General features: G+C 39.0%; 1 protein-coding gene across 1 annotated transcript in view; it reads right to left on the reverse strand.

The window, feature by feature from the left end:
• ADGB (androglobin) overlaps positions 1-13338 on the reverse strand; it is a 176574-nt gene that overhangs the window by 56717 nt on the left and 106519 nt on the right. Inside the window, 3 exon segments of the mRNA XM_065888845.1 lie at positions 6856-7023; positions 9105-9219; positions 10555-10696. Of these exon segments, the coding sequence (XP_065744917.1) occupies positions 6856-7023; positions 9105-9219; positions 10555-10696 (425 nt within the window).

Raw genomic sequence — 13338 nt, forward strand, 5'->3', positions numbered from 1 at the left:
TAACTTAATAAGCTTTAATCACCACAACAATGTTTATAATGTACATTCAATTAAAATATAACATTAAATGGATTGAGGAGATATAGTGTAAGATAAAAAATAAGGTTCTTATGCCTAAGCAAGTTAAATACCAGATTTCTCTTATCCCAAGATGCCACCCATTATAAGACACACTATTAGTTCCTGTGCTTCAAGAAAGAAAATATTCCACTCAAAGTTTTTAATCACTTTCTTGTCACTTACGAGTATTTACTTCCTATTGAAAAAGCTCTTTTAAATTCATTTAGGCATAACTTTTTCATCATGTATCACACTTAAACGTACATGAAAAAATAAACTACATAAATTGGTTAAGTATTCTGAAAACTTATTCATACTCAAACTCCTACTCTTGTAAATCACTTTTTGTAAACACTAAACGTGTGTTTTGTTTGTTTGTTTTTTTAAACGTGTGTTTTTCAATGCAGTTTTGTCCTTCGTGTTGTCAAAGGCTTTGAAAATGCACCATTGCCTAAAGAGTGTTCTCCTTTTCTTTCTGGGGTTTTTCTCAAGCCACCAACCCTCATTCAGGAAGTGCTGATGCTGAGTTGTTCTTGATCTCACCAAAGAGGACCACTGGAAGGTTTTTAGACCGCATCCAGAACACATAGCCCTTCTTCCAAGTTTTTTTTTTCATGGCTTTTATCCTGAAATGCTGATGGATTCCATATATCCAGTCATACCACTGGGAATAACAACCAGCCACTGCACATTTCTGCTTGCTTACTTGTAGCTATTTACATGTTCACAGGGAGTAAAGTGCTTGGTGAATTAGGTAGGGCTCCTGGGGCACTATTTGTGGTGACTTTCAGCCAGTCATACCTCTCCCTCTCTCTCTTTTCCTGAGCCATGGGGGAGTCATTCTGGTGTGAGGAGAACCCCTTTCCCTTCACATTTCTTCGAGAGGCTCTACCATGCCATTTAATTCTCTTCCCCTAAGGATTAGGCTTTTGTCAAACATATTTCTTTTGAAACGGAGACGATATGAATTCTTATGAACAAGTCCATGTCCATGTGTGTGCAGAGAATTCTGGAGGTCACCTGGCCAGCAATGATTGTAAGGAACCACCAATGATAAGACACTCTGATTTCATTCTGATATTAAAGGGGAAAAGCAATGTTCGTCTTAGAATTGGTGAAATACAGTGCTCTGCAAAGGCATATGACTATTGCATTTCCTGCGTAGTCTACATTTTCTGACAACTCCTCACCTCTCTTCGTATGTATAGAAACAGGGACCTAGTCCCACAGTCTGTATCTGTACCTGCCCCATCAGCTAGCAATGGTGGACAAGCCTGCGAGGAAGCCTCTAACCCAAGCTGAGCAAATCTTTGTCACTGCGGCCAATATATATATTTTTAATTTTTATTGGAGTATAGTTGATTTACAATGTTGTGTTAGTTTCACGTGTACAGCAAAGTGAATCAGTTATACATATACATGTGGCCACTCTTTTTTAGATTCTTTTCCCAAATAAGTCATTACAGAGTATTGAGTTCCCTGTGCTTTGGCCAGTAATTTGACACCAGGATCAAGATATTCTAAACTGGCCTTGTATGAAAAGGCAATATAAAATTCAGGAGCCATGTTTTCCATGATGTGAACTTAAGAGGAGAGAAAACATGTTTATAAAGAGAAAAAATGGAGAAGACAAGTTCTGAGGGCCTTCTTTTTCCCTCTTCAAAGTTCCTCACTGAGTCATTCCTGTTCTTATGTGTCCAGAAGGTGTCCCTGTATTGTTATAACAAATCAGCACATCCAGCTCCTTGTTGTGGCTTAAATAAGCTAGATGTGTCCTCGTGACATGCCTAATAAAATGCCCTAAATAGTTCAACATCTAAGGTAAAATTTTTTTGAAAAAATCATGATGTTAATCCTCATACTCTCTGTTACAAATTAGTGTTCAGAGTCTTTGGTGATACTGACATTTGGTAGTGCTTGAGTCTGTTCTACACGTGAATATGGGTGACAACAGTGAACTCAGAACCGTGGGCAGTAAGTGGCCAGTACTCTTAATCCTTCCTTAAGACACAGGCATGCTAGAGAGTGGGGAATAAATCTTACAGAGATTCATGGACTTACCACATCGGTGGAGATTTAGGGGGTCCAGAAGGCTAGGCATGCTGGGACATCCTCTCTAAGGTAAAGGCTAAGACATAACTAAGAAAGAGGCCAGTACTTGCTGGTCCTCTCTGCATTTGGGTAGTAGAATATTCTGCTTTGGGGAGTATTGTTTCAATGCATTCATTGAGTGACTCTGAAGACCATCAGCTTTGAGTGGGATCCAATGCAAGAGAGGCATCTGCAGGAAACTTGAGCATCCCAAGAAAGAAAGATCACCTGGTCCAGTTCTGTTGTAAACATGCCACTGAAACACCTCCCAGCAAATTCACAAATGTTATTTACTACTGAGAGAGTCCTTATCTATGGGGTCTTTATAGTACAATGCACCTCATCTGTCTAGAATTGTTTACAGTAGACAAATTTGGAATCGATTTATGGAGCATGGCTCTCTGAAAAATGTCACGTAACTGTGTAATATACAAGTATAAAATGGAGATGTTTCATTACCAAAATAGCTCCCTTTTGTGTAAGTGATACATGCACAAAGACCCCTTACATATTAGATCCGGGCTAGCATCAAAAGGCCTATACAAAAGTAATCTTCATAGCAGAGATGGTGACGATGAATGGGCCCAACAGTATGGGCTCTCTTTCACCCAGGCTTAGCTGTCTCAACTGTCGGTCGCAAAAACTGACTCATTATTTAATATGGTATCATCCTCCGGGTGTACAGTCAGTTACTTCACGACAAGTTGGTATCAGTGGACTTCTGTCAAGGAGGGGTGGGCAGTGATTCATCCTTACTAGAATTGAGACTTACCTCAAATATGAGTTTGTTTTCCCTGTATTTGGTGCCTCTGCCAGCATTGTTATCTTAGGGGTTACAGAGACATGGATCCAGCCTAACATTCCCCTTGGACCAAGGATCAAGTAATACAGTGAACATTTAATCACTGGGGAATGTTTGAGACTCACTGGTCCTAACATATACCATAGAAAGGATTGATAAAATTCCTGGCAGATTGGGAAGGCATATAAAAGGCTCAGCTAAGAAGCCAGCCTGGTGATGACATCCTGCAAAACTGAGACAGTATCCTCCAGAATACAGAATATTTGTATAAGACCAAAGATCAATACACAGTACTATGACTGTTAATAGCTATAATATACTGGCCTGAGGTTCAAAAATTAGAAGTAGGAGTGGCCTCTCTCACCATCATTTCCAGTGGTCCACTTTCAATAATTAGTGTTTTCTGTCCCCACAACAGGGAGTTTCTGTACTGGAGGACCTAATTCCTGGGGGTGGATAGCAGGAAATAGTTTCACCAGGGAACACAGTATGATTTACAATAAACCTAAACTCTGATATATTCCTAGTTGCTTTGAGATCCTCTTCCTGGTGGATAAGCAGGAAAAAAGAAACTAATATAATGGAGTGGTGGGAGGAATTCATCCTCATTGTCATGAGGGGCTAGGTTTCTGCTACATAATGAGGACAAGAAGAATTATGTCTGGATTTGCTGGGACATTTCTTGGTGCTTCCACAGTGAATGCTTAATTACAACAATCTCAGCCTGATGAGAATAAGGCAATCAAGGTCTGTACGCATCAAGATTGAAGGTCTGGGGCACCAACCAGGCAAGCAACTAGAGCAGCTGGAAGAAAGGGAAATCTAGAATAGGTGGTAGAGGAGAGATGTTGACTACCAATTCTGGCCTTAGGGCCAGCTGTAGCAGTGGATACTACAGCTTTCTTGTTATATGATAATTTGATTATTTATTTATTTTTAGAGCTTATGACCACCACCAAGAGCCATCTAGAGCCACCACCTTGAGGACTGGATGGACAGAATTAACTTGAGGACCAATCAGACTAGTTAAAGAGGTAAGTCATGGCAGGTTTTTGGAGATTGCGTATGCCCGAGGTGAGTGGTTTTCAACTGGGAGTGATTTGTGTCCCGGGTAGGGTTGACAGATAAGATACAAGAAACTGTAAGGGCAAATACCAGTTTAAACAAAACAAGACAATTCTCCTTATGGAAAATAAAGGAAGAGACTCTTCCCCTCCCTTTTCTTAGAGCATTCACTTTAGAAAACTTATAATTTCAAGTTCTCTCTCTCTCTTCTTCTTTGAAATATATGTAAATATTTTTAAAGGCTAAATAGCTATCTTGCCAGCTTTAAGATCCAGGAATATCTTTCTCGAGGACCTGGAAGTCATCTCTTTGAAATGTAATCATCAAGGAAGATAGCACCCCAATCCCCCAGTTTCTGTGGAAGGGGAGGAACGTAACCTTGGTGGGAGGCTCCCACCAACTTGGAAAAATACCTCCTGCCATAAAGGCATGAGAAGTTTATGTTTCTTTTGGATAAACCCAGTTACGTAATGCAAATGGTCACTCCAAATAGCAGGTGAATTTAGAATTCACTATGTGTAACAAATGGTGCTATCAAATCCCTTTACTTAAGGGACTAATTATCATTTATCCTGAGAACATGTAGGTAGCGGGCAATATCTGCTGGGCTATACAAAAGGGTAAGGTTTCTTTGGCTCTTTGCTATCTCTTTAGCAGATTGCCCTTGACGGGTATCACATTCTGGTTTAACGCTTATTCAACAATCTTCTGTTTCTTCTACCTTTGTGGAGGTCTTCCTGGTTTGAAGGAGATTCTGTTTTTAATTATCTATCCCCAACAACACCTTATACCCAGTTAAAGTGGAATAACAGGGAAAATAAATTTTTAGTGTAATTTTTAACGTAAGTATGTGCTATATATTGCACATACTGTTTGTTTGTATGAAATTAAAATTTAATTGGGTGAAATGACTCTAGACAGAGACCTTGCACCCTTCACAAACATTAACTCAAAACGGACAGTAGACTGAAATGCAAAATGCAAAAGTATAAAATTCCTAGAAGATAACATAGGAGAAAATCTAGATGACCGGGGTATGGCAATGGCTTTATGGATATAACACTAAAGCCAGGACCCATGAGAGAAAGAATTGATAAGCCGACTTCACTAAAATTAAAAACTTCTGCTCTGTAAGGAAAATGTCAAGAGAATGAGAAAACAAGTCATAGACTGGGAGAAAATATTTGCAAAGGAATACTTAAAACTCAATGATAAGGAAACAAACAACCTGATTAAAAATGGGCCAAAGACTTTAACAGACACCTCACCAAAGAAGATATCCAGGTGGCAAATAAGCATATCAAAAGATGTTCCATATCGTATGTCATCAGGGAAATGCAAATTAAAATGAGATACCACTACACACCTATTAGAAAGGCCCAAATCTGGAACAATGACAACATCAAATCCTGACTAGGATATAGAGCAACAGAAATTCTCATTCATTTTGGTGGGAATGAAAAATGGTACAGCCACTTTCAAAGACAGTTTGATAATTTTTATAAAACTAAACATACTCTTATCACATGATCCAGCAGTTACACTCGTTTGTATTTACCCAAATGAGCTGAAAACATATGCCTTCACAAAAACTTGCACACAGATGTTTATAGCCACTTCATTCATAATTGCCAAAACTTGAAAGCAACTAAGATGTCTTTCAGTAAGTGAATAAATAAATAAACCGTGGTACACCCAGACAATGGAATATTATTCAGCATGAAAATGAAGTGACCTATGAAGTCATGAAAAGACATGGAGGGAACTTAAATGTGTATTTCTAAGTCAAAGAAGCTAATTTGGAAAGACCACATACTTTATGACATTCTGGAAAAGGCAAAACTATGGAGACAATAAAAAAGATCAGTGGGTGCCAGGGCGTGGGGGAGGGGAGAGATGACTAGGCAGAACACACAGGATTTTTAGGGCAGTGAAACTATTATATATGACACTACAATGATGGATACATGTTATTATACATTTGTCCAGACCCACAGAATGTACACCAAGAGTAAACTCTAGTGTAAACTGTGGACTTTGAGTGATTGATGTATCAATGTAGGTTCATCGATTGTAACAAACGTACCACTCATGGGGGGTGTTGATAAATAATGGGGAAGGCACGGGTGGCGTCAGGGGATAAATGGGAAATCTCCATACCTTCTGCCCAATTTTGCAATGAAGCTGAAACTACTCTAAAAATTAAGTCTTTAGTAAAACAAATTTTTAACGGGGTGTCCTGTATTTTACTTTCCAACTCTAGCAACACTGCTCCCCAGGGGACACTTGACAATGTCTGAAATCATTTTTAGTTGTCACAACTGGTATTTAGAGGGTGCAGGCAAGCCATGCTGCCACTGACAGGTCAGGACCACAGCAAAAATCATCTGGCTCAAAATGTCGGTAGTGTACAGGGGGTACCACAAAGTCGTTTTGCTTCACTCCCTCAAGGCTTTCAGTAAAGCCAGGATGCTACTTAACCCCAAGAAAGTGTGAGGAAATAAATACCCCTGAGAGCACCCATCTATCAGTGGATAAACGTTACAATCGCTTCATCCTCTAGGGGGACCTTTCTAAGGGATGTCCTACACAGTTTATCAGGATTCCCTGGAGCATTGAGCCCCAGTAGCCCACAGCAATAATTACCACATCCGTTCATGAATATTCTCCTCTTTCTCATTTCATTCTTCCTACTCTCTCTGCTGACGTCACTTCCCAAATAAACTGTCTTCATCCAGAACATGTTCTCGGCTGATTTTGGGGGTCATCGAATATGTGAAACATTATTACAAACAGAACATACTCTTCTGGGAACATTACAGCCTGAACACGCTTACCCGGAAGTGCTGTGCAGTTAGTTTTTTATCCTGGAGGGGAATAGGGTAGTGAGCTGTTCGTAGATCCTTCAGGGCTGCAGAAAGTATAGCCTTATCTTCGAAATTAGCGATGCCATGTCCAACAGCTTTCAAAATTGTTAAAGCCTGCTCTGTAAATCGGTAGCTCTCCTGTGAAGACAAAGCAAAGCGGTCAGCCTCCCTTTTGCTTATTTAGGTGTAACTAGGTTTACAACAATTTAATTTCTGTTAATATATTAAACATCTGTTATATGACTAACTCAATAGTTATTTATGGAGGACTTACTTGATCAAAGCATTTTGCTAGGTGCTGTGGTCTGAGGGATATAAAACAAGGAACATGATTCCTGCTCTAGTAGGAACGCATGGAAACAACACCTACCTCACTTTGGGGGCCAGGGGAAATTTCTCCACAGTATGAATATCCAGCCTTTGTTCTGAAGAGTGTCTAGGAATTAGTCTGACAGCTGTGTGGAGTTTGACGACTGAAGGGCAGAGAAGTGTTCAGGGAGAGAGCAATAAAATAAAAAATACAAGAGGGTAAACTAGCGCGGGCTGCTGGCTCCCTTCTGCTATAAACTCTGAAGAAGCGATAAAAACAAGAAGGAGATAGGGATGTCAGGAAGGAACTTATTTTTTTAAATGGAGAAAACACTGAGGTGTTTGCAGATTATCTTGACTCGTGTGTGGTGGGTAGTTGGTGGCTGGTGGAGAACTTACTCAGAGCAGAGGGTGCTTGAAGGAAGCATGACGAGGATCAAGTAGGAAGAAAACTTTGTAAAGTCTGTTTTTGCCTCTTTCCTAGGGGCACCATGGTGCAATCATTGCTCCACGGTTCCCTGCAGAAATTTTGAGGAATGGCATGAAAATGGGGTGAGAAACTGTTGAGAACAGATGAAACTGACTTGCCACCTTCTTGCTGACCTTCTCCCAACCTCCCCGAAGCCTAGGGAAAGTCTCTTCTTAATGGTGTTTCTCCCTGAGATAAAACCATGACCAGAAAACTTGTCTGGTTAAATGGTAGTTTTGGGAATGATCATGTATGGCTCTGAGGAGCTTGAATCTCCTTGGGCTTGTTCTTGGGCCAGTCTATATCCCCTTTTGCTTCTTCATTAGAACTGGATGTAAGCCCCAGTAATTTTTATAAGATGGAGGAGTTGGTAATGCCAGGGAAATATGAGTTCACAGACTACAATAACTAAACACCTAGGAAGTTAAATCACCTAAAGAAGGAAACAAACTGCTTCCATGTCTTGGCTATTGTAAACGGTGTTGCTATGAACATCGGGGTGCACGTGTCTTTTCATGCCTTTTTGAATAAATGTGCAGGATATATATCCAGGAGTGGGATTGCTGGATCATATGGTAGCTCTATTTTTAGTTTTTTATGGAACCTCTGTACTGTTCTCCATAGTGGCTGCACCAACTTACATTCCCACCAACAGTGTAGGAGGGTTCCCTTTTCTCCACACCCTCTCCAGCATTTATTATTTGTAAGCTTTTTGATGATGGCCATTCTGACTGGTGTGAGGTGATACCTCATTGTGGTTTTGCCTTCCATTTCTCTGATAATTAGCAGTGTTGAGCATCTTTTTATGTGCCTGTTGGCCATCTGTATGTCTTCTTTAGAGAAATGTCTATTTAGGTCTTCTGCCCATTTTTTGATTGGGTTGTTTGTTTTTTTGACATTGAGTTGTATGAGCTGTTTGTATATTTTGGAAATTAACCCCTTGGCAGTCGCATCATTTGCAGATATTATCTCCCATTCCATAGGTTGTCTTTTCATTTCGTTGATGGTTTCCTTTGCTGTGCAAAAGCATTTAAGTTTGATACATGCACCCCAAGGTTCATAGCAGCACTATTTACCATAGCCAAGCAACCTAAGTGTCCATCAACAGATGAATGAATAAAGAAGGTGTGATATAGCTAGTGGGAAGCAGCGGCATAGCACAGGGAGATCAACTCGGTGCTTTGTGACCACCTAGAGGGGTGGGATAGGGAGGGTGGGAGGGAGGGAGACGCAAGAGGGAAGAGATATGGGAGCATATGTATAACTGATTCACTTTGTTATAAAGCAGAAACTAACACACCATTGTAAAGCAATTATACTCCAATAAAGATGTAAAAAAAAAGTAAAAACTGGGTAAGTTGAAAACAAACTAGCAATATGATTTAGTTCAAAATCTTTGAAAATAAAGCACAAAAAAAATCACAGTTGCTCAGAGATTTACCAGTTCAAAGTTGGGTAGCACGGCATCTTCATCCCCGACGACAAAGGTCACCATGCCGCAGATGTGTATGGAGTGCCCCACGGGGGAGTATGTGGTGAAGAGCAGCATGTGTCTCCTAAGGAGAGAGGACCGAGGGTTTCCTTTGTTGTAGTCCTTGCCTCTTAGCTTCCTGATGATACTTTGTGCTCAAATAAGTCAAACGTTATTAAGGGCTGAATTTTGTGACACAGATGAGGTAAAGACTGATGAATGTTTCACTTTGAAAGAACCCTCCGAGATCATGGAATCTATATCTCACTGATTATGCTGGACAAAAAACGATTACAGTAAATGACAAACTTGCACATGTTGGAGACATCTCCCATAAGCTGCGGACCTTGCGAAACACTCATCTGGATTTTCCCCCTAACAATGGTAATAATTCATGTTGGCCTAGTGCTCTGTAGATTTCATAGTCAGTTTCTCACACATGTATAATTTCATGTGTGTTAATTGTGTCTCTCCTACCAGGTTGCGGCATCAGGGAGAATACTGAGAGCATGTCCAAAACCCACCTGTCTATAGCTTAGGCTCTGTCGGGGGAAAAGCAGATAAAAATACTAGATTCTTTATCAGTTCCCCATCCTTGGTTGTCCTGATGGATGAGCACTCAGACAGAATAATGATTTCTGGGAGAATCTCTCCATACCAGAGTTTTTAGGGAAGATGTGAAAACATAGAAGTTTTAAAATTCATTATTTTTCTAGAAATACTGGATGCTTGCCATAGATTATCCTAGCACTTCATTTTGTTGCTTGGGCTTTGCTTTTGTACAAGAGCCATAGCTTTTCGTTGATCACATAGAATTATCATGATTGATCTTGGGAAATTCAGCAAAAATATTTATTTCATCTGAAATATGAGGCAATATTTTGAATTTTATTTATCAAAATCATGAAAACTTTTCAATTATACATATTTTCTTTAAAATGAAAAATGTGATGTGCTTAACCAATTTTATCTTAACTCAAAATAGAACTCCAGGTAAAATTAAAAACAAACTACAGGCAAAACTACAGATTTGTAGGGTAAAATGCTGTTTCTCAATCTGTTTTTAAATAAAATCATGGTTCTTATTAAGGAAATTAATAAATTTTACAATAAAACAAAAAAGACCTTTTAATAAATTAATTTTAGGAAATGCTGAGTTAAACAAGCTTAAACTGTATTCTTTACTAAAGAAACAACCAGATTCTTTAACAATGATGAATCTTCCAAAAGATACAGCATTTCTTCACTTTATTTGTTCACAGAATTATTTTTCTCAAGAATCATGATGATAGACCTCTGCTTTATGAAATTGCTTCAGGAAACAACATACTAGATTCCATATTGTTTCATTATTTAGTAGTCAAAAGTTTACAAGTCTTCAAATAATTCTTAGTATGGGAAAAATGAAGTCACTCCATACCCAACAGGCAGGCGAACCACTGTAGCCTTGGTAGCGTACGTGTGAATTGTCACAACAAGATCACGTGGCCTCAGAGATTTCCAAGAAACTCTTTCAACTGTAAGTAGTCCAGGCTTTATGGGAGGGCTGTTCTTTGTTAAAGCTTTAGGGAAATTTAAAAGAAAAACAAAACAAAACATATATATATATATATATATATATATATATATACACACACACACAGAAATTTGACTGTGGGAGTGTAGTTGGCTTTCACTGGTATTGCTTTTTACCAATAATGACATTAATAATACGATAATAACAATAATATTAACAACAACAACCAAGAATTAGACCTATTCTGAAGACGTTCATAAAACATTAGAAACTACCCTGAGTAAATAATTACTGGAAATAATACTCAAGAGGAATCAAGACCTTCTTCCCTCCCTAGCCTACTTTTCTCCTCATAGCCATCCCCTCAGCTGAAGAAACCAAGAATGACAAAGTTAGGAAAAAGAGGACAGATAGGGGTATTTCACTGTAGTATACCACTGCTTCTCTTATGTAGGGCAGTAATAACAATATCCCACTAGATACAATTTTAAAGGAGGAAAAATACCACATCTGGGAAAATGAGAGATTTTCCTAAGATAGTGGCAAAGCAAGGGCAAAAGATGCCACTGTTTATTTAAGTTTTGAGCTTTGATCCTTAGCTTTGACTGTGTAGAAAAATAATTACCAAAATTTTAATTAAATTAATTTAAAATTTAATTTTTATAAATTATTTAAAATTTTATTGAATTAAACTTTAATTAATAATTTCTTTATCTTGAAATTGATAGAAAATAATGACTATTCTTCATCAGTAGCTGAGAGCAAAAGACTTCTTACCCTGTTTCCAGATAACACTCAAGCTAAGGGTACAAGGCCACCACATGACCTGAAATACCTCTACGCATTTAGAGTTTCAATGTTCTAGGACGTGGTGTGGCTTAGGAGCTACTGGTTAAGTGGACATACTAAGCTCACACCACTGAAGTCTGGAAAGTTTATTCAACAAATATTTATTGTCCACTTGCTGCACATCTGACACCATTCAAAACACTGGGTACATCCTGATGGAAAATCATAGTCTGTGCCCTCAGAGTGGGCAAAAAATTCAATACTAAGCATTCAGCAAATATTTGTACCTGTACAGTGTGAGGTACTGCTAATTTGAGTTAAATATAAATGCTTTAGTAAAATAAGCCAAACAAAGAATGCTGTTTTGTGCACATGTGCATGTGTTTGCAAGAAGCTGGCCTTAGAGAAGAGAAGGAACAGTCCCTCTGTTAGAACAGGAGGGAAGGGTGACAAGAGCTTGGGAGAGTTCATTATGAGAAGATGAGTGGGTCATTTCCAATTTCTTCTATCTCTTCAGTGAAGACAGCAGCAAGGTCATCAGCTGAAAATGAGGAAGGATGAGAGTGGGAGTTGGAGATTTGAAGGCAGAGAGAGAGAGAGAGAGATTTGAAGGTTTGAAATAGCCACTCATGAGAATGAGAGCTGGGAGAATGAATGGACTCAGGAAATGTTGGCAGTGCTTAGGGGCTTTGCTTTGAGATTTGTGGTCCTCAATTTAAAGTGGGGCTAGGTAGGAGGATTTTTTTTTTTTCTCCAGTTACACTCAGCTGTTCTGATGAAACCCCAGGTTAGGCACAGAGATACCTTCAACCAATATTAGGATTTTGCCAGGAGTGTAAGATGAGAGGGTAAGAAGAGCACTTGTGTTGAGGGCACACGTGAGGATATAAATACAATCATGGACCATGGAAACTACGTTGGGAATAAGAGAAGTAAAGATGTGGGGAGAGTGGACATAGAAGAAGTGGTAAGGTTGATGGATGGAGATCCCAGTTCAGTCCAAGACCTAGTCTCCAAGTTATAGAGAGAGCGAACTGGAGATTCAGGGGTGGGGGTCAGAGAACTTGAAATTTGATTAGGATAATACAGTTATTGGTATAATAACGTCTAAAATATAACCATGAAATTAGGGGGCCAAGGTGCGATGGAGGAAAAGATCTTCGGAATTGTCAAATCAAAGAAGAAAGAGTTCATGATTTTCAATAGATTTTGAAAGAATCAAGAATGATAACATGTGGGACTTCCCTGGCAGTCCAGTGGTTAAGACTTTGCCTTCCAATAGATAAACCACTAGCCAGACTCATCAAGAAAAAAAGGGAGAAGACTCAAATCAATAGAATTAGAAATGAGAAAGGAGAAATAACAACTGACACTGCAGAAATAAAAAAAATCATGAGAGATTACTACAAGCAACTCTATGCCAATAAAATGGACAATCTGGAAGAAATGGACAAATTCTTAGAAATGCACAACCTGCCAAGACTGAATCAGGAAGAAATAGAAAATATGAACAGACCAATCACAAGCACTGAAATTTAAACTGTGATTAAAAATCTTCCAACAAACAAAAGCCCAGGACCAGATGGCTTCACAGGCGAATTCTATCAAACGTTTAGAGAAGAGCTAACACCTATCCTTCTCGAACTCTTCCAAAATATAGCAGAGGGAGGAACACTCCCAAATTCCTTCTACGAGGCCACCATCACCTTGATACCAAAACCAGACAAGGATGTCACAAAGAAAGAAAACTACAGGCCAATATCACTGATGAACATAGATGCAAAAATCCTCAACAAAATACTAGCAAACAGAATCCAACAGCACATTAAAAGGATCATACACCATGATCAAGTGGAGTTTATTCCAGGAATGCAAGGATTCTTCAATATACGCAAATCT

This window comes from Phocoena phocoena, chromosome 12 (genome assembly GCF_963924675.1).
Source record: "Phocoena phocoena chromosome 12, mPhoPho1.1, whole genome shotgun sequence".
NCBI lineage: Eukaryota > Metazoa > Chordata > Mammalia > Artiodactyla > Phocoenidae > Phocoena > Phocoena phocoena.